This window comes from Vigna angularis, chromosome 2 (genome assembly GCF_016808095.1).
Source record: "Vigna angularis cultivar LongXiaoDou No.4 chromosome 2, ASM1680809v1, whole genome shotgun sequence".
NCBI lineage: Eukaryota > Viridiplantae > Streptophyta > Magnoliopsida > Fabales > Fabaceae > Vigna > Vigna angularis.
This window is the reverse complement of record NC_068971.1, coordinates 37,405,293-37,428,811: the sequence shown is the minus strand read 5'-3', so window position 1 is coordinate 37,428,811 and position 23,519 is coordinate 37,405,293. Positions and strand designations below refer to the sequence as shown.

At 28.1% G+C, this 23,519-nt stretch overlaps 1 protein-coding gene across 1 annotated transcript; it reads right to left on the bottom strand.

Annotated features, from left to right (window-relative positions):
* Positions 1–3,093: 3,093 nt before the first annotated feature.
* On the bottom strand, positions 3,094–5,707 carry LOC108327715 (protein STRICTOSIDINE SYNTHASE-LIKE 10). The gene is made up of 3 exons (XM_017561406.2): positions 5,290–5,707; positions 4,339–4,602; positions 3,094–3,884 (listed from the first exon to the last, which is right to left on the bottom strand). Exons 1-3 carry the CDS (start codon positions 5,571–5,573, stop codon positions 3,317–3,319), a joined length of 1,116 nt encoding a protein of 371 aa, XP_017416895.1. The 5' UTR covers positions 5,574–5,707; the 3' UTR covers positions 3,094–3,316.
* Between the last annotated feature and the right edge of the window lie 17,812 nt (positions 5,708–23,519).

The window sequence follows — 23,519 nt, the reverse complement described above, 5'->3', positions numbered from 1 at the left end:
TAAAGAACAATGTTTAACATATCTTTTTGTTTATTTGAATATCATTGGAACATGAATGTCATAATGAATTACCTAACTTAATACTCATTCCACATTCCACGGACTATTCACTCATTAATACATTTTTAATTTTACAAAATCTCATATCATATATTATTAATTAATCTCAATCCATTCAAGATACATCAACATCATATTTTAAAATATAAGCGTTTTTCGATAATTTTGATTTGATACTTTGTTTATTCTATTTTGGTGAATCAAATAAGCTCGACGTGGATCTATTGTAAATAGGACTAGCAAAACTGTCTTTCAATCCAAATAAGGGCGTTTTATTTCAAGATTCTACAATTAATACAAAGATAATGTGTAAACCTTTTATATTGGAATCAATTTCAAAAATAAGTTTAATTTATTGAATTATCATTTTACATGAATACCAATAAGAAATTCATTTGATGATCATACTTTTTGATTTTAGATAAAAGTGGAATTATTTAAATGGAGATGGAATCTAATTAAGATAATTGTTGAATGAAGATGATTAAAATGAAAATGTTTGAGAAATTGAAAATGTAAATGTTACAAAATTTGATAAGTATCAAATCGTACAAGTAATAAAATGAACAAGTCTATGTATCATTTTTCACAAAAACTTTCATTGTTTGAAAAAAAATATGTTTATTAATTAATTAAGGCTAAGAAATTTAAAAGAATGAAATTTGTTAATGTGTATGAAATAAATCTAAAATTGAGAAAACAATAAAATTTATGAAATTATTATGATAAAGATTTCACTAAGATTAGATTTCATGCATCAAATCAATATAAAAAATACTAAACAATATACTTATATTTCCTACTTTAGCAATCACACTGCATGTAAAATACCTAATTTCTTAGTGATAAGTCTAAACTTTAATAATAAAAATCTTAATGTCTTAACAATTTTTATTATAAGTTCGCATTAGTTCAATATTTTGATATTATAAATGACTAACGATGAACTTTATGATGCTCAATTAATTAGTAGTTCTGTTCTAGTATAGGTTATGGCATTGTGTTCAATAATCAAATATCCACATATATGCAATCAATAAAATCATGTAATTAAGATCAATAATAGAACACAAGAGTAATGACAAATAAATATATTGAATAATAAAAATTACAAAGATTGAAAATAAATTACCAAGGATAGAACGAACATAAACGGGTAAAAGAAATCGATGAAAGCAGTCACCTAAATTGTAATAAACATCATCACTTGATATTTCCAGAATACGTATACAAAATCTCACTTTTTATATTTATTATTGCTAAAACAAGTATAAACAGAATAAGTGTAAAAAGTCTCACTTTTTATACCTGTTGTTAGAAGTCTCACATCGATTAGAGATAAAGTCAATTTAGAGTATATAAGTAGGTGCAAACCTCACCTTACAAGCCGATTTTGTGGGGTTGAGTTAGACTTAAAATCCACTTCTTAGCACCTGTTGTTGTCAAAATAGGTATAAAATGTCTTACTTTTATATCGGTTTATGAATTTAATATGTATAAAAAGTCTTACTTTTAATAAAAAATGACTTTTTTTATATATCAGATTTGTATATGCTACCATCCATGTCCAAACTTGCATAAAATTCAATCCCAGAATACAGTCCGGATAATCAATATATTACGAACAAAATAATCAATATTGTCTTTACTATTTACACATCAAAATAAATCCTAAACTCAATGTAATATTTACCTAACATGGTTCATAAATATATTTACATAATATAGTTACTTAACCATTAATATCTACTATTTACACATAAAATAGTTCATAAACTCAAAATGTAATCTTTAATATATCTAATATTTACCTAACATCATCTACAAATATTTAAAATAAATACAATTTTCTACTCCCGAACACCTTTAATTAAATTAATTTTAATTTTAATTAAATATAATTAATTTTAATTTTAATTAAATTTAACTTAATAAAATATAAATTAAATTTTTAATTTATCTTTTGCAGGTGGTGAATATTCACCAACATGAATAGTATAATATCCGCATCTATATATTTATAAACGGATATAAAAATATCCTCGGATACTAACCCCCGCAAATTTTATCTTCGATTCAATTATTCCTAAATATATATATCCTTTCGAAATGATTCCGACGCTTTTATATAAAATTTAGCTTTTGCATTCCTCCTCTATCGAAATCAAGTAAAACATGCTTTTATTACTCTCATGAAAACGAAGATTGCTGAAAAATATGATTCACTCATAATAAACCTAAAATGTTATGTTTTCGACATCACATTCTCGAAAATATATTTTTATTTTTAGGAAACAGAATATTTTTAATTTTATATCTTTGCCATCCCAACGAAAAAGGTTCCATTCTCATCAATAAATTAGGTAAATAGACAATCACACATTTTTTTTTTGTTCTAATTAGTAATTTAGCTTATAATAAACAAGTTATATTATATCACTATGTTATCTATATATTTTTTTATTTTTCAAAATAAACACGTAAGAATAATAAATTAGAATAGATTGAGAAAAGTTCCTCACAACAATACTCTTTTAAAAAATTTCTTAGAAATACTGTATGAAAGAATAATTATATATAAAGACAATACGTTTTTCTTTTCACTTTTATTTTTTAATTTTATTTTCTTAATCATTACTTTTAAATTTTAAAAAAAAAATCTATTTGCCAGTTTCATTATTTTAATATTTCAAATAATTACTCATTATAAAATAACTATTTACTCTTTTATCATTTTAATAACTATTTTTTCAAATTTAAATAGTTACTCATAATAATATTTACACAACATTACTGAAATAATTACTCATAATATTTATAACTATATATACCTTTTTTGTTTTTTCAATTTAACTCTTTTAATTACTAGTTTTAAATTTTAAATAATTTATAAATATTTAAGAAATGTGTACTCACATGCTCTTTGTGTTTAGGCTAGTTATAATTAAATATATTAAGCAAAAAAAGATATCTCTTGTCTTTCAACATTTCTTAAAAAAATGATGAAAATTAAATAAGAAAATGAATGTATAATTATTGTTGATTTGTTTAAGCAGTTAAAAGATAACATGTATATTTGTGCATTTGTTCATGAAGTAGAAGGCAATGTTTTATTATAATGAACAAAAGTAAAAAAAAAAAAAAAAAAAAAAACCTCCCTCATCAACCACTAAAAGTAGTTCTGAATTCTACATAATCTGCGTACACAACTACATCTTATTAGGAGAAGATGATCTGCAAGATCATCATCTTACTCTCACAAACTATAAATGCCAATGAAAGGCATCAACACAGATGCAATCCAAAGCTTACCATCTTTCTCTTCCACTTCACTGATGAACTTTAAGGTCTTCCCTTCACAATCTTCCAAGACTTCTAGTATCTCTCCTCTCTCACTTAGCTTTACGGCAGCAGCATGAGCCTTCCACCCTGCAACTGATGAGTGCAATTGTTTGAAGTTAAAGCCAATCTTTAGCATCAACTTTCCCGCCCATGGATTGGAGGAAACCCATTTCGCAAAAGGGCTTCCCTTTGCATGCAGAGCTACCCAAAAGTGACCTTCTGAATTTCTTCTAATATTATCTGGAAAACCAGGTAGTTCGGCAAAAGTATCCACTTCACCAGCCTTGGGTCCACGAAGCCATAGTTTCAAGATCTTGCAAGTAGTGGTTTCAGCTACCAGAACGAAAGATCCATCTTTGCTTAAAGCAACACCATTGGCAAAAGCAATGTCACGTAATAAAACCTTCACTTCCTTTGTTGACTTGTCATATTTCATTAACCTACCGCTCCTGTCTCCACTAAGGAGTACAAGCATAAATTGCCTGCAAACAAAAGTGGGCCAACATTTAGACTCAGTAAATAAAAAGTTGCCTTATTGTACTTGCATAATTCTAGTTCCATACGCATCTTCTAGGAGCATGTCCTATTAGAAGATACACATTACAAAGAGATTGGCATGCTAGAAATTAGAGCAGAAAACTATGGTTTTAGGTGAAAATGCAAATCTCAAAAGTCTTATTATTAGTCCTCATTTTGTATTTGCCTTGAGCAATAGAGCAAGTGACTCATACTTTTCATACTTGGTTAGGCATTTCGCTCCTTTATTAGGGTTGAATATTCCACACCAGGATCTTTAAAATGTAATATTTTCTTTTCAACTTCATTTAATACACTGCAGAGCTAGAAAACAATAATAAATAAGGACTATCAATTAAGAGAGCAGAAACACTTCTAGCCTTCCTCGGTTGAAGGAAGATGTGTTTGAGCTGAATTTACCTTCTCCGGAAGATTGTGCTTGAGTCAGTAAAGTAAATCACATCTTCATCCTCACTGATGTCCATGTCATTGGTGAACTGCAAGGGCTGGCCTTCAACTTCTGTTACCACTTCCGTGGCCAAACCCCCTGCAGATCCCACTACTTTTAGGCCCAGATAGGCATCAGCAATGTATAGATCTCCAGTTTTCTTATCAAACTTTAGTCCTAAAGGCCTCCCACAAACATGCTCCAACTCTGGTGCAAATGGACGAACACAATTCGACCTTCAAAATCAGACAACTAAACTCGTTAAATTCATAAGTTAAAGATACCCTAAAGTACAATTATTGTCCTGACATCTAAACATAAAAATCAGCCTAATCCCGATGCCGCTCATCTCCTTTGACAGAGAAAGTTCATGTAAACTGAACTCAATGGAGGAAATTGACAGAAAACTATTCATTATGCATTAATCCGTGGCACATCCAGTCAAATACAATTCAAAAGTTGAGTAAGTATCCATGATTGCCTGCTCAAACAATGATAAGACCATTTGGACTACAGACTCAGACTTCATATATTCTCTTTTCATTTTTTGTACCTTCTCCAAAGCCTATTATGCTAATATTATAATTTAGAATTAGCACATACACTTATTATGATGCAAAAACCTACCAAGCAGAATTCCCCTTAAAGCATATAAAAGCCAGACATGATAACAGTGTGTTAGAGCAACTCTACACTGTTCCACAACTGGGAAAGGACCTTTCTTCAAGGTAACAATAAACCTTCACAGTCTAGAGTAAAAATGAAACCTTCAGTCTAAAAAATCAGCAAAACCCCAGTGACCCAATTAAACTCTCACCAACAAAACACTAACATGCAGCCTGAGAAAACCAAAGGCGTGATAAAAGGGAAATAGTAGTGGTACCAGTGATAGTAACAACAATATATAATTATAAAAACAGTACCTATTGGAACTGGTGAAAGCAAATTCAGTCCAGCCCTGCTGCTCGCCTTCCCACTTCAAAATCCGTCCGTCGGCGACGCCGGTGTAGGGCCCTCCGCCGTGAGCGTCAAAAACAAGACTTTCAGGGCCGACGGCGCCGGAGACATGGAGTATCCGCGCTGCGTGGAGGTGATCCTTGGATCCCGGAACATGGGGCGGAGAAAACAGGGCTAGAGGGTTGAAGAAGGAGAAGGTGATGGCTAAGAGGGCAAGCAAGGTTGCAGCTGCAAGGAGCCCTGGGTTCATTCCCAATCGCAAAAGTTGAACAGTGGAAGGAACGAAGGAGAGTATGTTGCGCTCTGTTTCTTTGTCCCTCCACACTTTAACGTGGAGTGCTTTGAATTTTGAAACATCCAAACTCTTCTGTCAACATCTTTCTCAGACTAACGTGTGGCAAAGGATTATTTTTTTCTGAAAAACAAAACTAAATAATAATAATAATAATAATAATAATAATAATAAAGTATTTTTTAATTAATTATAAAAATAAAAATATAAGAACTTGTGTTTCTTCAGAACAAAGGTGAACTGGTGAGTAGCTGCACGAGCTTACCTATGGAATGTGACGTTTGGTTTCTTGCCATTGTTGACTATTTTGATTTGGTTGGATTTTAAGTTGAATAAATTAGCAATAGTAATAAGAAAAATATAATTCGTCACACATAATATTTTTTTACATTTATTTAATATTTTTTATTTACTTTTTTTTAAAATATAAAAATTTATTTTTTTAAAATTATTTTACTCTTGTGAAATAAATATACACATGTGTCATTACGTCAGGATTCTATTAACAATGAAAAATGTGTGATTTAGATTAATGCAAATACATAAATTAAGAAATATTTTTATTTAAATCGGTAAAACATGGTGAAATTGATTAAATAAATATAGAAAAAAAGAGTTCAAAATGTTATTCTCCTACTTTTCATAAATAAAATCAATATTTAAAAAAAATAAAAAACATATGCACTAGTCCCTTACTTTTTTATTTTTCTTGATTTATTTATAAAACTAAAAAATAGAATATTTTTATTATAATAAAATAACTACAAATTATTTTATTATTCCAAGCAACCATCAAGGTTTGCAAACTCATAAGCTCATGAATGGATTAACCAAAACTCGAATCAAATACACTCATGTTGGAACCGAATACGAAATAATGGAACCGAATAAAGGATGATGTAATCAAATACATTCCTTCTGGGACCGAATACAACTCACTGGAACCGAATACGAGAATACAACTCACTGAAACCGAATACGCTGCTTGCAAAATCAGATACACCTATATTATATTCTATCACACGGCTTGGAATCAAATAAAGTCTCGCTGGAATCGATTCCAGCTACAACCTCCATGGACACCACCTTCATCTTCAACCTCTTCAATGGACATGACTTTCATCTTCAACCTCTTCAACTTAGACGTCCAAACTAGATCACAAAGTTGCATCTCCTTCATTGTTAAGGACTATGGAACGACTTGCATGCTTCATGTTCATGTGGAAAAAGCCTCGTCTACCACTAACCTTGCCAAACCTATATCATATAACAACCACAAACTACATTGTCCAATGAAACCCACAACACTCACCTTAGGTTGTCTTCCAACACACTAACTTGGCTTGTTCTTCGAAACTCAAAGATTTTCCCTTCAACACTCTCAATATACTCTCAATATGCACAGTGCACACTCTAATAATAGTGAGGAGTTTATATCTGAACAAAGAATTTATTATAAGTCATCAATGCTACTTAGCAATAGTTAATGGCCAACAGTGGTTATGTGAAGGAGTCAAACGAGTCAACATTTTTCAAATTTTGCACTATGTACATTCAGGAATCTTTGTCCTCTTTGTTTAGGAATCTCTGCCATTCCAGCTCAAAGCAAAAGCAACATTGTTTATGGCAAAGCAAAAGGTGCACGTGAACTCCTAACAACATTGAGAGGTTGGTGGAATCGGTTCCTCCTCACTTAGAATCGATTATAGATCTTAACCTTATAGAAACTTTAACTTTTCTAAAGTAAATATGATAATTGTAGTAGGGTCATTTTGGAATTTCCTCATCAATCCACACAAATCCGAACAAATTGGAAGGATTGTAAAACTTCATCAATTCCTCAAATCTGCACCCTTACTCATTTTACAATCAACACAAACGAATAACTAAAATCCTCGTACATCCTTCTTTGCATATGCACATGAATAGTATCATCCACGAAAACGATATGTTTATAATAATTCAAATTTAAAATTATCAAATATAATTTATATTATAAAATGTATATATTGTAAATATTATATATGGATATAACAATTTATATATGTAATACATGTAAACCTTTATTTTTATATATATATATATATATATATATATATATATAATATGAATTTACTAAAGAATAAATTAGTTTATAATTTAAGGTTTTAATTGGGAGATTCAAATAAAATAAATAAATAAAATTGGGTAAGATGAAATAATATTGTACAAATATTATATCTTATTTTTGTTGTCTTGTCAAGAATAATTTATTCTTGTCTTAATAAAAATAAAGAAAGAAAGAAAAAGAAAATTATATATATATATATATATATTATTTTGTTTTGTATTAATTTATTTATGGGATATTTGTTCTCACTATGTTTAAATTTTGGGTTAAATATGTTTTTCGTCCCTTAAATATTACATGATTTTGGTTTTAGTCCCTACTCGAAATTTTGATGGTTTTTAGTCCTCGTAGTTTTGAAACTATTAGTATTAGTCCTTAAAAATGGACGGCGTTAAGTTTTAGTAGATGTGGCAAACGGTGATGCTAGGTTTGATGCCAGCTGCGCTCTGCACTCTCTGCCACGTTGCTGGCCAATAAGAATCTGACACTCACGTGGCCATTCTCGTTCTTCCTCCCTCACCCTCACTACAACTGGAATTTCAACCGTCAAAAGGACTCAGAATGTTGCTGCCAAAGCCGCTGCTCAGCGCCTCGCTCAGGTCATGGCTTCTCAGACCGCCGACGACGATGACGGCAAAAATCTAGGTTTTCACTACACTGCTCCCCCGCCTCTATCTCTCTCTAGGAACTCTGCTAAGTCCACTACAACTCTTGGATCGCCATCTCCCGGTCCGATTCTTCCCATTCCACTCCACATTTATCCCATCCATCATTAATTGACGATTTGTTTCACAGACAACCGAGACTGCTCGTTGATGGCCCTTATGGAGCTCCAGCACAAGACTACCAGAGCTTTGTCTGTGCTTATTGTGATTACACACCCAAACATTAAAAGTGATCATTTTCCTTTTGTTGTTTTCCAACTGCAGGTAAGAACACACTTTGCTAGGCCTAATTAGAAAGAGGTTTTCAACAAGATTGCTTCCAAACATCCGTTTTCTACAGTAGGTAAATTGCTAGCTACAAGTGCAGAACCGTTTTCTAGAGAGGATATTGAATTTTCCTTCTTTTTTCCTGCAATATCGGGACAACAATTATAAATATGCTTAGAAGTAAAGGATACTGATAAAAATTAAGATAAAGGAGCTGTAGTAACCGGTTGAAACTATGAATGATACTATAGTACTAAAGTATGAGCTGATAATTTACACGGAACTATAGATCCATAGATCCAGTTGTTCAATACAAATATGAAGAAATTGATATCTAGTGCAGTTCTTCAATAATTTAAACTATTTACAAATAAAACAATATTTAGTTTAAAGTATCTTACTAATAATACAAATCTTAAAAATTTAGTTTGCGTAAGATAGAAGTTAAATTAATACAAGTAATCCCACTACATAAAAGTAGAGTCAAAGTAGTTGAAATGTAAGGCAAATTAACCCTTCCCTCCTAAAAAAACTGATACTGCGAAAGTTAAAGAAGTATTGTAGTTAATTAAGTTACAAAAAAAATTTATCGGTAATTATAAGAAGATTAAAACTTATTACCTTATGTATATATTAAAAGTAAATAATACTTTTACGACTATACCAATTATTTAACAACTAAAATATAATAATACAAATAAATGATTGATAAATTAAATAGAGTTTTCATCTGGTTATATATTTAAATAAAATTGTTAATATACCATAACTTTATCCACAACTTTTTTATTATTAGGACTACTCATCTCAATTAATTAAGTCAATTAATAGTAATATACTAATTAACCATTGTTTAATATGATTAAATAGTTAATCGTAAAAGAACATATTCGTATTAATAACTGAGATGTATATTTGTTACTTGCTAATATTAGTAAACTTTAACAAGAAAATGTATAAAAATTGCAGGAGTGTTCTATTGCGGAATGCCAGTATTGGCAAAAGAGCTAAAGAAGCTATCACTTGAACTCAGCCACAAGACAACTACACGCTTCGAGTTTCACAAGGAGTACTTCTGATATAGGAAATGAAATCTAAAAACTTTTGCATATTCTTTTGTATTTACAAATTAGATTATTCAAAAGGGAAATTAAGAAACGTTTAGGCCGTACTAAGAAGGAAGCACCATGTAATTATAGTATATTTCATACGCAAATACAGCGCAGTAAAAAATCCAATAACAAGGAAACACCATGATCTGATGAAAACTGCTAACAGTGGGGCTGTGGAATCCTCCAATAAACTCTACAAACAACCTATACCAAAAAAAAAACTGCAAACACCACTGCAAACAATGGCGAAGTCAGTTAATGATGGATGGAATAAATGTGGAGTAGAATGGGAAGAATCGGACCGCGGCAGGAGATGGCGATCTGAGAGTTGCAGTGGACTTAGCAGAGTTCCTGAAGAGAGATAGAGGCGGGGGAGCACTGTAGCAAAAACCTAGATCTTCGCCGTCGTCGTCGGCGGTCTGAGAAGCCATGACCTGAGCGAGGCGCTGAGCAGCGGCTTTGGCAGCAACATTCTGAGTCCTTTTGACGGTTGAAATTCCAGTTGTAGTGAGGGTGAGGGAGGAAGAGCGAGAATGGCCACGTGAGTGTCAGATTCTTATTGACCAGCAACGTAGCAGAGAGTGCAGAATGCAGCTGGCATCAAACCTGTCATCGTCGTATGCCACATCTACTAAAACTTAACGTCGTCTATTTTTAAGGACTAATACTAATAGTTTCAAAACTATGAGGACTAAAAACCATCAAAGTTTCGAGTAGGAACTAAAACCAAAATCGTGTGATACTTAAGGGACGAAAAACATATTTAACCCTTAAATTATTTGTTTAGGTTTCTTTTTATTCTCTGAAAATGATGAAATAAATACACATGGATATATATATATATATATATATATATATATATATATATATATATATATATATATATATATATATATTACATATGTGAATAGATGACTTCTTCATGCATCCCACAATTTTCTACTTTGATAGAACTATATTTTTTAATATACAATAAAATGTAAATGTTCAAAACAATAGTATGATTTTTAGACATAAATCAAGACTTCTAACACTTTCAAATGGTTTGACCACCATATTTCTAACGAGTTTCATCAGTGTCATTTCCACCATTACATTACATCCACTATACACTATGTCATTAGACTAGTCTGTCTTTGAAGATTTGAAATAAAGTTGTTGTAATCCTCCTATTATGTTTATAAATGCAAGTAAACAAGTACTAATGACTAAGACCATTATAAAATAATGATATATAAAAATAAAATTGTGAAATATGCTTAATGAGTAGTTGAACTGTTTACTTTGCTTTGCTTTTCCATAAATTGATTAACCAAGTAGTCCCATGTTTACTTTACTTATATATATTTTTATTAGTATTATTACTTAATAAATAAAAATTCATATGTCTTTAATGTTTTTTTAACGTATTTTAGTATAACTATTTTAATAGAGGGGAAAAAACTCTTATTGAAAGATTATTGACTACCATGACATTCCATACACTAACCCAAGCCCAGATGCATGCTGCTCAACCTAAGGGCCCACCTATATTGTCCACTGGAAGCCCATCTTTCAACCCATCAAGTATTTAGTTGACTATTGGAGAAATAATCATTTTATTATAATTTTTAAGTTTATTTTAATTTTTTTCAATATTAATTGTTAATATTAATACCAATCCGAACTAATTATTTTTACTTATAAATAATTATGAAGTGTTACTTTTTTTATTCTTATTTTTCTTTTCAAACTTCAGTAAAATTAAATTTTGATAACTTGTAATAATAGAGTGCGCTTCATAATTTCAATACCAAATATTTTTCATTTGTATAATATGTTATGTTATTTTTAGAGAAATAATCAATATATTCTAAAAATAAATAACTGCTTTTTTGGGTAGGTGATCAACCAAATGAAATTTTTTTAAAAGTTATATTATAATATTTCAATTTAAGTAATAATTATTAATTATTCAACCTTTCTCCTCCTCCAAATCGTGTTGTCCGAACAAATTTGGAGATTATTTTAGCTTTGACACCTTTTCAGTTTTCAAAGTGTCCAAAGAGAGTTAAAATGCAGAGTCTACTATATAGTCAATGTGTTCCTCTTTAATGCCGTATATATAATTTATTATTTGTAGGTATTTGTGAGGATAAATTAATTTTTTTAAGACTTAAAATTTTATCAGACAATTAATTATATTAATAATTTATGAAAAATATATAACACCTTCTGTGCCACAAAAATTATGTATAATAAAATAGAATATATAATATATATTAAACTTTTGCAGTTTTTATTAATGTATAGCATCAAACAGTGAAAAACATAAAGGAGACTAAAATTTGATTATATCCTTATTATGATAAAATTTTGTATTACTTTTAACATTAACGTTAAATGATAGGTATTAAATAAAAAATGATAAAAGAAATGAATAGGTAAAAGTTGTGTGAGGATTCGGAAAGTAAATAGAAATGGTTGGAAGAGTGAAAGAATGTCCCTGTGACCTTACAGAGGGACAAGGGAAAGAGCCAGGTTGTCCCAACACGTATCCTTGAGGACAGGGTTTTGTTTTGGTTAATTATTTGTTTTAGACCTAAATTTATGATTAAACTAATTAATTAAACACATGGAATCCTTAAAGTACTCTCAAAATCTATAATTTTAAAGATAAAGTAGATACGGTTCAATGAACCACAACACGTTTAACAAAATTTGCATAGTTTGTTGGGTGCTCAATTTTATAATTAGTATAGGCTGGAACCGAGGAATGTGCTCATCACGGGCCACATGACTAACTTCAACTCCCAAACCTTTATGTCTTCTTATTTCTTTCATAATTTAATTAAGATTTTTAAATATTTCAAATTTAAATATTTTTTAATTCATTTTTTTTAAATATTATTCTTCTGTTTCGTGTTTGCTTTAACTAAATCCTTCAAACAAATAAAATAATTGTTATTGTCATATTTCTATAAGTAATTCTTTAATTAACTTGACTTTTTTTCTTAGCTTATCGATTGAGTTAACTTTTTTCTTAGCTTATCGATTGAGTTCATTTACAAGTTAAAATAAATTATAAAATAAAAATTGAATTGATTACTTGTTAATGAAAACAATTAAATAATATAGTACTTAAAAAAACAGTTTAAATATTTAATAGAAAAACTTTTTTAATGAAGACTTAATTAAAATATATAAGTGAAAGAACCTAGAAAATAATATTTTAGAATTGATAATATACACAGAGGAGATTCGATTATTTTAATAACAAAAATTTAAAGTAAAAATGGAATTTTTATAAACGAGTTTCATTATTTTATATTGCATCATCTTTCTAAATTTCTTTCTTTTTAGAGTTCTCTATCTTCGTTCTAAATTTTCTAATCATGTCTCACTCTCGTTCTGTTGACCAAATTGTAAAAACTCTTCAATTCAATTTTCATACACATCAATAATTTCTCACATTCATCCAACTTTGATCCATTACTACACAACATAAGAACTTGGTTTAAAAGACATGTTGTATACTTTGTGTTACAAAATTCTACATCATGTGATTATGTTGCTTATAAACATTCACTTTTTGTGATTCTTAATTAACACAAGATGTGCAAAAAAAGATAAATGGTTTTTGAGGACCTATTCATATATTATAGTTTTGTTAATGAAAACCATTCCATTGGATGAATTTTGAGGTTTAATATTTTGGTTGCTTTGTTAAAACTATCTCAACTACATCTTAGGTTTATACATATCTAGGAATGATATATTAATATAATATATCATTAATAAAATTTATCACAATATTAACCATATTTTATTATTAAAGCCTGATTCTCTTAAAAAATTTATAACTCAAATCTAGTTTGAAATAGTATAAGAACTAAGTATTAAAATGTAATTCTTTCAAAAGAAATCATAAATAAAAAGATTTCAACTCAAATCAAGTTTTGAATAGCTTAAAAACTAACATTTGTCAATAGAATAATGATGGGAGCAACGGTCAAAGAAAAGAGTTAGGAGGTGGTCTCGTGACTAGTGGATGGAGCATCTTTAACAAAAGCTTCAATAATGTGGTCTCATTACTAATGGTTGCGGTGGCAACGACAAGGTGGTGCTTAAGGCGTGCAACACAAAGTGGCGGTCACGATGGATGCTTTAATGGTTGCGGTAATGGAGATGGAAGCTTCAACAATGGAGGAAAGAAGCGAGAACACTGGGCATGAAAAATGGTAGTGGGTGTGAATAAGGAAGGTGCGAGAGGGAAGAAGAAGAGAGAAAAGGGTCTCACACCTTAGAAAAGGAAGCATATTAGATCAGTTCCCCCTATAACCGATCTAATATGACATCTTGATTTTCTATTTTGATTTTAAAATGGCATATTAGATCGATTCTCTTCATAATCGATATAATCTAGGAATATTAGATCAGTTCCCTTCATAACCAATCTAATATAATTTCAACTATTTACATAATTATCACCATATTTTTTAATACATTGATTCCTCTATAACCAATTTAATATCATGTTCTAATATGTCTATTTTTGCACTAGTGATAACACCCACTTAACTAAAATGTATAATTAATAAAAATGTATCAATTCTTTAATATTAACTTCTTTAGATATATTATCTTACTAACTTACTCAAGCATATATTCTACTTCTTTTTACATTTATAATTGATAATAAACTATACTACTAAAGTTTGTCTTAACAATATATTGTGACAAATTACTCATCATTTGATACTAAATTGTTAATCACTTATTTTACTATTGTAAAATAGCTCAACAGGTATGAGATTTTTGTGATAGGTGGGTGGGTGAATACTCGGTGAAACATAACCAACCTAAAATCCATTACCAACACTTTTAGCTCATGGAACTTATTGTGAAACAAAACAATAATTAGAAGGTAGTGTGAATATCAATAGTTTAGGCTATTTGGAACCACAAAAACATGGTAGCTTTTAGGTAAGGGAGGGTAGATGTAGAGAAAATACTTTGCATGACACCGTTGAATGTATGGTTATGGTTGAAACATAAACTATCCAAAGCAATTGTTTCTTATTTTGATTGGTGCCAATGTCCAATTCAATGCTTCAAAATCTCTATAAAAGGGAATAACACCATACTAGTTATGTTAACCTACAAAGATTGCCTCAAATTTCATAACTGAGACACAGTTAAGATTGCTAACTTTTCTTGTCAATGTTAGTGAGCATAGATGACTTGCAAGGGAAAAACATAACAAGTTTAGGCATGTGCTGGAAATTCACTGTTTTCTAGAAAAAATAATCGATTTGTTGGCATGTATAGTTATGTAGGAAGAGATTGTAGACTTGAGACGTTGTTGGAACAACCAAGACAATGAATAAATTACATGAGTTATTAAACATGAAATTGGTTAGCATAGTAAAATGGTCGGATTGTGATACAAGGATACTACATGTGACCAATCTCATCAAATTGTTGCAGTTCAAAATTGTTTATTTTTCATTTCAGTTCTAGCAAGAGACTCTCTCCCTGTCCCTCTTTATTTTCTAGTTGGCATATATTGTTAATTTGTGTAATAGTGGTGAGTTACGTTTAACCTTACAAGATTTGGCACTATTGAGTGTAATGGTACCACAATATGTATATCTTACGTTGGATGATATCTTGAACATTTCTTGTAAGAGGATTAGAACACTCATAGTGTCCAACTTTTATATTTTTATTTTTTAATTTTGTTGATAAAAAGTTTATTGAAAAAAAAGATTACATATGGTTAAAATTGATATAATGATATGGTATTAATATTCACAAAAGAAAATGATTGTACAAACTATTATTCATCTTATTCACTTCATAATCCTTTCATCAAGATAGTTAAATAAAAAATCATACTTAATAATATATATCCTATAGTCAAATTTCAATTTCAAAAGCTTTAATAAGTTTATTCTATATTCCAGAATAATTGGCATAATGTGATACATAAGAACACATTATATTACGAAGATATTTATTAAATAATTTATTTGTGAAATTCTTTTACATGTATACAATTTTTCACATCATTTACAACATAAAAAACATACAAAATTAAGAACAAAAATTTATCATACAAAAATAAACATATTATATCCTTAATTGCATACACTGATGAATTTTGATCAATAAATTTGAAGGACTCAAATGATATATTAAATTAAGTGTAGTCTTAGTGTCCAATAATATCTATGTAAAACTATTAAAATTCATTCTGCATTATTTGCAAGTAATATGAAAATCTTTTTTATCTCCAACACAAATATTTCATCACATTATCTTATATGTGAATAAATATATGGAATACGTACATCATTTTTATTTATTAATGACAATGATCTTGACTTTATTCTCATAAAAAAAATAGGTTTAATAATGGGTGAGGAAATTAAAACCATCCATTTTATTGAAGATCCATGGATAATCTAACCTTAACACATAAAAATTAGAGCAATAAAATTAAATTAAAAAAATCATTTTTATTCATAACACTATTTTTTAAGTCTGAATAACCTTAACAATAAACTATGTAAAACATATATAATCTCAAACCCAATTTATCAACCTTAACAGTCTTAAGGTTACTAGTTCCGTTTCTTAATATAACAGTATACTTTCCTTTTAAAAAAATAAGAATATAATTAAAAAAAAATGCCTTTAATAAGAGTGTCTCTTTTAAAAAATAATATTTAAATAATCAAAATGATTAGTAATTTTTTCTTTCAGTATCTATGTAAACAATTTTAGTTAATTTTGTAAAGTTCTGACAGTGTGGAAGTCTTTTTTAAGTCAACCAAATTTTAATTTTAATTGACTTTCGAGTTGGGCTTTACGTTTTCAATAAAATCAGCAGTCCCCACCATCCTGAAAGGCTTAATATTTTAATCAAATAATTAATACAATTATTAATCAATTCGTGACATTTTCTTGTCAAGTGGTAATTTGTATTTCTTTTCGATTTTTATATTGTATAGTTATAAATAAATATTTTCATATGACCGGTCCATAGTCAACATTAATAAATTTATTTAGACCATAACCGACTAGGTCATGAACTACTATGTATATGCTACAACTAACTAATTTTGTTTCATAAAGAATATTCTATATGAAGAATAACCAAATTTGTAGTCACTAAACACCGTAATCACCAAACACCATATTTAAATTATACATAATATTCAACACTTAAATATTTCATATTTAGTTATAAATGTATATAGAAAATCATAAAAAAAAATTATACTAATGTAAATTTATGATTTCCTATTTCTTTTCTATTAAATTGTATTGTACTATCTCAACAACTATATTCCTTTTGGTTCTAACAACTTTTTTAGAATAAATTGTGTCAAAATAATTTTATTGAATCTCTCAATCACACGCCAGAAGAAGACAAGTAGAAAGAAAAAAAATAAAGAAAGAAAGGGTACTTAAAACAGAAAAGAACTTTAAGCCAGAAACAAAGAGAAAAGGAAGAAAACACTTTTATTCTCATCTCTCACCTTGGCATAGCTTATAAATAATATTTTATACTCTTGCCTCGTGGTCCAAAATTGATTAGTAGCATCATAGGGTCATTGAACCACTCTTGTATACTAATAAAGATATGTGTATAATTAAGATTAATTTTTTTTACTCTCTCGTACACAAAATTGAAATGTATTTTTATATTAAATTTTGATATAATTTGATATTTAAATTTTAAAAACAAATAAATATAATTATTTTAATTCAACTTAGTAAAATCATTTTAATGTATTAAACATATTTTAAACGGTTGTTTGAGTTATTTGTCTCATTTAACACATCTAAACTCAACATTATTTAACACGTAAAAAAACATTAACGTATCACCATATTAGAAAAAATATATAATTTTATGATCTAAGTTTAAAAACAAAAATATACCAAAAATTTTAAACAAAAATAAATTCTAATTTCATATCTAAAAATTAAAAATATATTTAATCATATAATTAACTATATCTAATTAATTGCCATTCAGTATATAATATATTTTAGGTATACCTTAGTTTTGGAATGGTGTGTGCATGATGATATGTCGATGATATATACTTTAGACCTAATTTTGTGTGCTACAATAATATACATAATTTAATATCGAATTCATGTGTTCCGATATTTGGATTGAGTATTTTTATAGTTTGTGTAAAAGAGATCTCAAAGTACAAACGGATCTCTTAAAGTATTGAATTAATTGGCTGGACCATTCAATGAATCCGACTTTAATGAAAATTAACTATTCCATTAAAATCTTTAACTCAATCACACTATAATTGGTTACACCTGCTCAAATATCATTACTGAGCATAAATCTTTTATTAAAAATTTTAATCTCTTCAGATCCTTAATAATGTTTTTATATTGCTCATATAAAACCAACCCCCCACGGCGCAATGTTCCACATAAATTAAAACCTAAAAATATGAGTCTCAAACAAAGTTTAAAACTAGGTGGCGTACATGTTTTCTTGACACCGTTTGTCGTGTAACGAAACATCATGACAAATTGAAAATGATATCGCAAACACGACCGTGACTAATATTAATTACGAGTATATAAATAAATACATATATGTATTTGTTTGTTAAGTTAGGTCTTATAGTTAATTGAGATGGAACGTCTTATTATAATTACTTGTTTTACTTTTCATTACATGGATGCATCATGTATGTGTTTATGTGATGTGTCATTGGACCACCATGTATTGTCACGTCAATTCAAGTTCTTTAGCACGTCGCAAAAATTAACTTGGAAGTATTTCATTGTCGTACTTCCCTCCAAAAGTTATATATTGCGTTGCAAGTCAATTGATAAAATATGATACGGATACCTATTAAAAAAATGTAGTTCGGTATCGTGATTTTTAGTCAAATAGGCTAATATCTTTTTCTTTAATTTTCCCTTGTGTCAATGAAAATAGTTTTACAATTTCGGTTCTTAATAATATAATATTATCAACAATAAACTAGTTTACGGTTTTTTATCACTAATTTTGAAGTATAGTATGTGTTGTTTCTCACAAACGTATTGTAGAAGTATTGTAGAAGTTTTGTGAATTTTGTTGTGATTTTGGTTACTATACAGTATAGTATGATCCTACCGTCAATTTAGAATGAGACAGTTTCATTTGTGAGAAATATCTAATGGATCGGTCGGTTAGAGAATATAAATTGAATGATCGACCTTAAATAAAAATTAGGATTGATGATAATTATCTTAATTCAAATCATGATTATTACCAGTTGGATCGTAATTAGATTAGTGTTAATTCAAAATCCATTTTAAAATTTATAAATACAATATTGTGGTAGGTTAATTATATTTAATACACATTTATTACTAGATTGTCAAATATTTTTTGTTGATTTTGACATCAAAATATTTTTTACAAGTGACTTTCTAATACGACCAAACGAAGTGAAGAAAGAACGGTAACATGTATAAAAAGTTAAATAGACGAAGTTTGAAAAACTATTGACATTGACCCATACTAAAACGCTCACGTTATTCCTAAAGTTGAGGACTTCAAGTTTAAAAATAATAGAATGAAATCATCTTTTTTTTCTATTCTTCTTTATTCTCCTTCTTTTTAAAAAATAAAAAAGTCTTTTCACCATCAATATCTTACCTCCAATTTATAAGAGTGTTCTACTTCTTATCTCAGCCCTTTCGATCTCGAAGGATAATGTTTACATATACATTACTTAATTTTCTCATGTAGTCTTTGAAAAAACATTTACGTATGACTGATGAAGGATCATACCAGACACTTTGATTAAGTTAGATTATATTTCAAATAGACACTCTGATTAAGTTATATTATATTTCAAATAAAAAAATGTCTATTGTGTGATATAAGTCTCCAACAAATAATTAAGTCCAAGTTTGACATGCTTTATATGAAATATATTTAGTTTAAAGTACATTTAAATAAATTATTTAACTTTAATTTATATATTGTTACATGTACGAGACTCGTTTTCATTCAAATATAATTTTAATATTGTAAACACGAGCTTTTATAATAGATTAACAAATGAAATCTCTTTATAAAATCTATAAAAGAAATTGTTTAATATCTCATTACTATTGGATTGTGTTATTAATAAGGTTTGTTTCTAACTTTATTTTAAAAAATTATTTGTATTTATTCTTAGTTTATGTGAAATTTATAAAAAATAATATAACTCATGTATCAAAATCCTATGTTTTACTTCTGTAAAAATTGTTTGTGTTTTAGAGAAAAATGCTAAGTTTCACTTATCATTTTTAAGCAATCCCATTTATTTATTGCACACTAATTTTAGTTAGATCAAACCATTTTAAAACTCATCTCTTTCAAAATATCAAGAAAGTTTTTTTACAAGATTACATTTGGTGTTCCACTTTTCAACATCTTATTCAATTATTATTCAAATATATATTACAATATTTACCTCTTATTCGAACAATATGCTTAACAAAATGACGGTAAAAATCAAGTCTTCGGTATATCAACAATTATGATATGAAATATCACTCCTAACTTCCTCTCGATGTTAAACAAAAGATTGTTTTTAAAGTGAAATGTTTGACCAAGTTAGAGTGAATTGAGAAATCATTTTAAAAGTGTTTTACTGTCTACCACCAACTCTTAAAAGAATACAAATATTAAGAGAACTATTTCTGCATAATTAATAAAATGGTTAAATATATATTTGAGTTCTTAACTTTCAGTAAAAATCAGAATTAGTCCTCCTTGAAACTTTGAACTAATTTAGTATCTCATATTTAGAACAGCGTGAATTTAGTCTTTTTAACCAAATTTATTAATTTTGTCTAGGTTTCAGACGTAGTTTTCAACTAACATTGAAGAAAAAATGTAAACTCAAATATTATTATGACATGGATTTAAAACATAAAATAAATTCAACAAAATTTAGTTGAAAAAACCAAGTTCACATATTTTTAAAGTTAAAGAACTGAATTATATCAAAATTTTGAAAAAAGAATAATTTGAATTTTCACTTAAAATTAAATAATCAAAAACCTATTTAATCCTTAATAAAATAATAAAAAATGTTTAGAGTCATATAATTGTACCAATATTTTATTTAATTTAATTAATCTAATCAACACTAAATATTCAAGTAAAATTTGATTTTTTTTCCATAGTCAACAAATTATATAACTAATATGTCACTGTGCATGACAAACCAACCCTGTCACATCCATCTTTGAATTCTAGCCTTAAAACTACGGATTACATATCCTAATATATTTAAATACATGCAAACCTTTTCTTTTACTTTTATAGGAACGGACTTTCATAATTTAACTCTAGATATCTATACTTGTATCTCTAAGTAACTCTCCTTTAAAATACAAAATTTACTAATTGTAATTTTTCAAAAGTAAATAAAGTCATACATATTATCACTTTCAGTTTCTTGTAAACGAATTTATAATATTTAAAATAAAATATGAAAACAATACACATTCAAATACTAATTTATATTTTATATATGATTTTTCTAATTTTTTGCATGGGCTTCTTCCCAACGGAAAAACATTAATTCTTTAGGGACTGATAATGTTGAAAAATATATCTACAAAAATCGAAATGATTATTAAATGAATCTATGAAAGATTCGAAATTGATAATAGTGTTAATTTTGGAGAACAATGAATAAGTTAGGTTAACGAAATTTGAAGAATAAATGATAAAAGGGAGGAAGATAATTGAATTAAAAAAGGGTCCATGAGGCAATAAAAAGCCTTACAATAGGGAAGAAAGTGGAAGAGGGGACCATAAATGATCTCTGCAATATGTGTTGTTTCTTTTCAAAATCTTCACCCACAAAACAATATTCAAAACTCCTCAACTCACCCATTCATACATATATTCACATTTTCAATACAATCATAACCCTATTACTTTATTTCATTTTATTTTATCTTAGAGGTTTAAATTTCGTAACCCTATTATTTCATAACCCTATTATTTTATTTGCTTATCTCAAATGGCTGATTTTTTTTCCCAAGACTAACATATAGTCTTCATTCCTATCTATACACAATATCTTAAGTCGTACTGTCATGAATGGTCTTACCAAAATCAATGATATAATTGCGTGAATATAACCAAAGGATATATTTATTTTATCACTAAATCGTGAATTTATAGTTCATTTCATATTTTTAATCTTAGTTTAATTTTGTAAAGTATTTAATTTATGTTACATTCTCGATATCTAAAATCATTTACGTCGGATTAATTACAATATCAAGGATGAAATTATCTTTAATTTTTAAAATTAATAAGGTCCGTCAATATATTTTTAAAATACTCTAATTTTAGTTACCAAAGCTAAACGAAGGCTTTTCTTTTCTATACAAAAAGACCAATTTTTTTTTAAAAAAAATAGAGTTTTTTTAAGAATTAAAATGGCACTGTCTCGTACTCGATATAGATATTATTAGTATAATTATTGTTGTTATTTACTTTTAAAAATTATCTTTTATGCAAGGCTGTTGGATGGTACTCTTAAAATAAACGAATTTCTTCTTATAAAAACGCACATCAATAAAAAAAATTGTGAAAAGAAAGTTAGGAAGACGGAATTTGTCAAGATTGGGAAACTTTGAAGGCAAAAAGAAAATGTAACTATATTTACAAAATCCTCTACTATCAACTTGAAAAAAAAGTATTGTGATTCATATAATATTAAATAATAATTATAAATATCAATGAATTTGGAAAATATAATAATTTATAAGATGGTCGTAGACAACTCCGCCAATTTTTGCGCTGACATATATATATATATATTAAAATGGGTTAAGATCAATCTAATCACTTAACTTTAATATTTGATCTACTTTTAGTGATTACATAGTCATTGACATGAAAATATTTTAACGTTGGATTTAAAACACTATAATCCACACCGAATATGATATACTTTGGTTACAATTGAGTTGAACATACTTTGATGGAAGTAAATTTGAAAATATACTCAAAGAAAATAGACTACTCTTAATATATTGTGGTTGAGATCAAGTTAAAAATATTTTGGTTTATAGTAGTTTGAAAATATTTAGAATAAAATTTAGCAACAATATTATAATCAGAAACATAGTTAGGATATCGTGTCCAAAATTAAATGAAAATATATAGTTATCGAGTTTTATATAATTTTAAAAAATTCACAAAATAAGTTAAGTAAAAAATATATGTAAGTTGAATCGGTTTATAATCGAGAGAAAAAATATATTAAAAAAAGTTAAATGAACGATGAAAAATGAAGTTATTAAGCTCTTTGTCTTTATGTTTGTCTCTGTCTCTAGTTGTGTTTTCTCACTGAATATTCCTTAATTTTATCAAAAACTAGATTTTGCTAACCTTTCCAAAAAGGAGTTTTTCATTTGATGAGTATAACTTTCGTTGGGCGAAATGTTGCTTTGGTCCCAAATATAGGGATAAAAGTGAATCAAAAGGCTAAATTTAAAAACCAAATCATTAATTAAATATTCTCATCTTTTATGATAGTCATTTCTCCTTTCTTTGGCACCACATGTACTAGACTAACACAAGCACTATCAAAGATCAAATAGATCATTTTGACTTCAATAATTTGAGCACATCCTTTATCGTTACTTCTTTCATAGTTGGATTCAATCTCCTTTGTGATTCTGCTATGTTCTTGTAGCTTTTTTT

Bases quoted from the DNA above. Each gene is read 5' to 3' on its own strand.
- LOC108327715 (XM_017561406.2), bottom strand. From the start codon at position 5,573: ATGAACCCAGGGCTCCTTGCAGCTGCAACCTTGCTTGCCCTCTTAGCC. The intron at 4,603-5,289 runs GTACTGTTTTTA...CTGATTTTGAAG, and splicing joins GCTTTCACCAGTTCCAATAG to GTCGAATTGTGTTCGTCCAT. The intron at 3,885-4,338 runs GTAAATTCAGCT...TTTTGTTTGCAG, and splicing joins AGCACAATCTTCCGGAGAAG to GCAATTTATGCTTGTACTCC.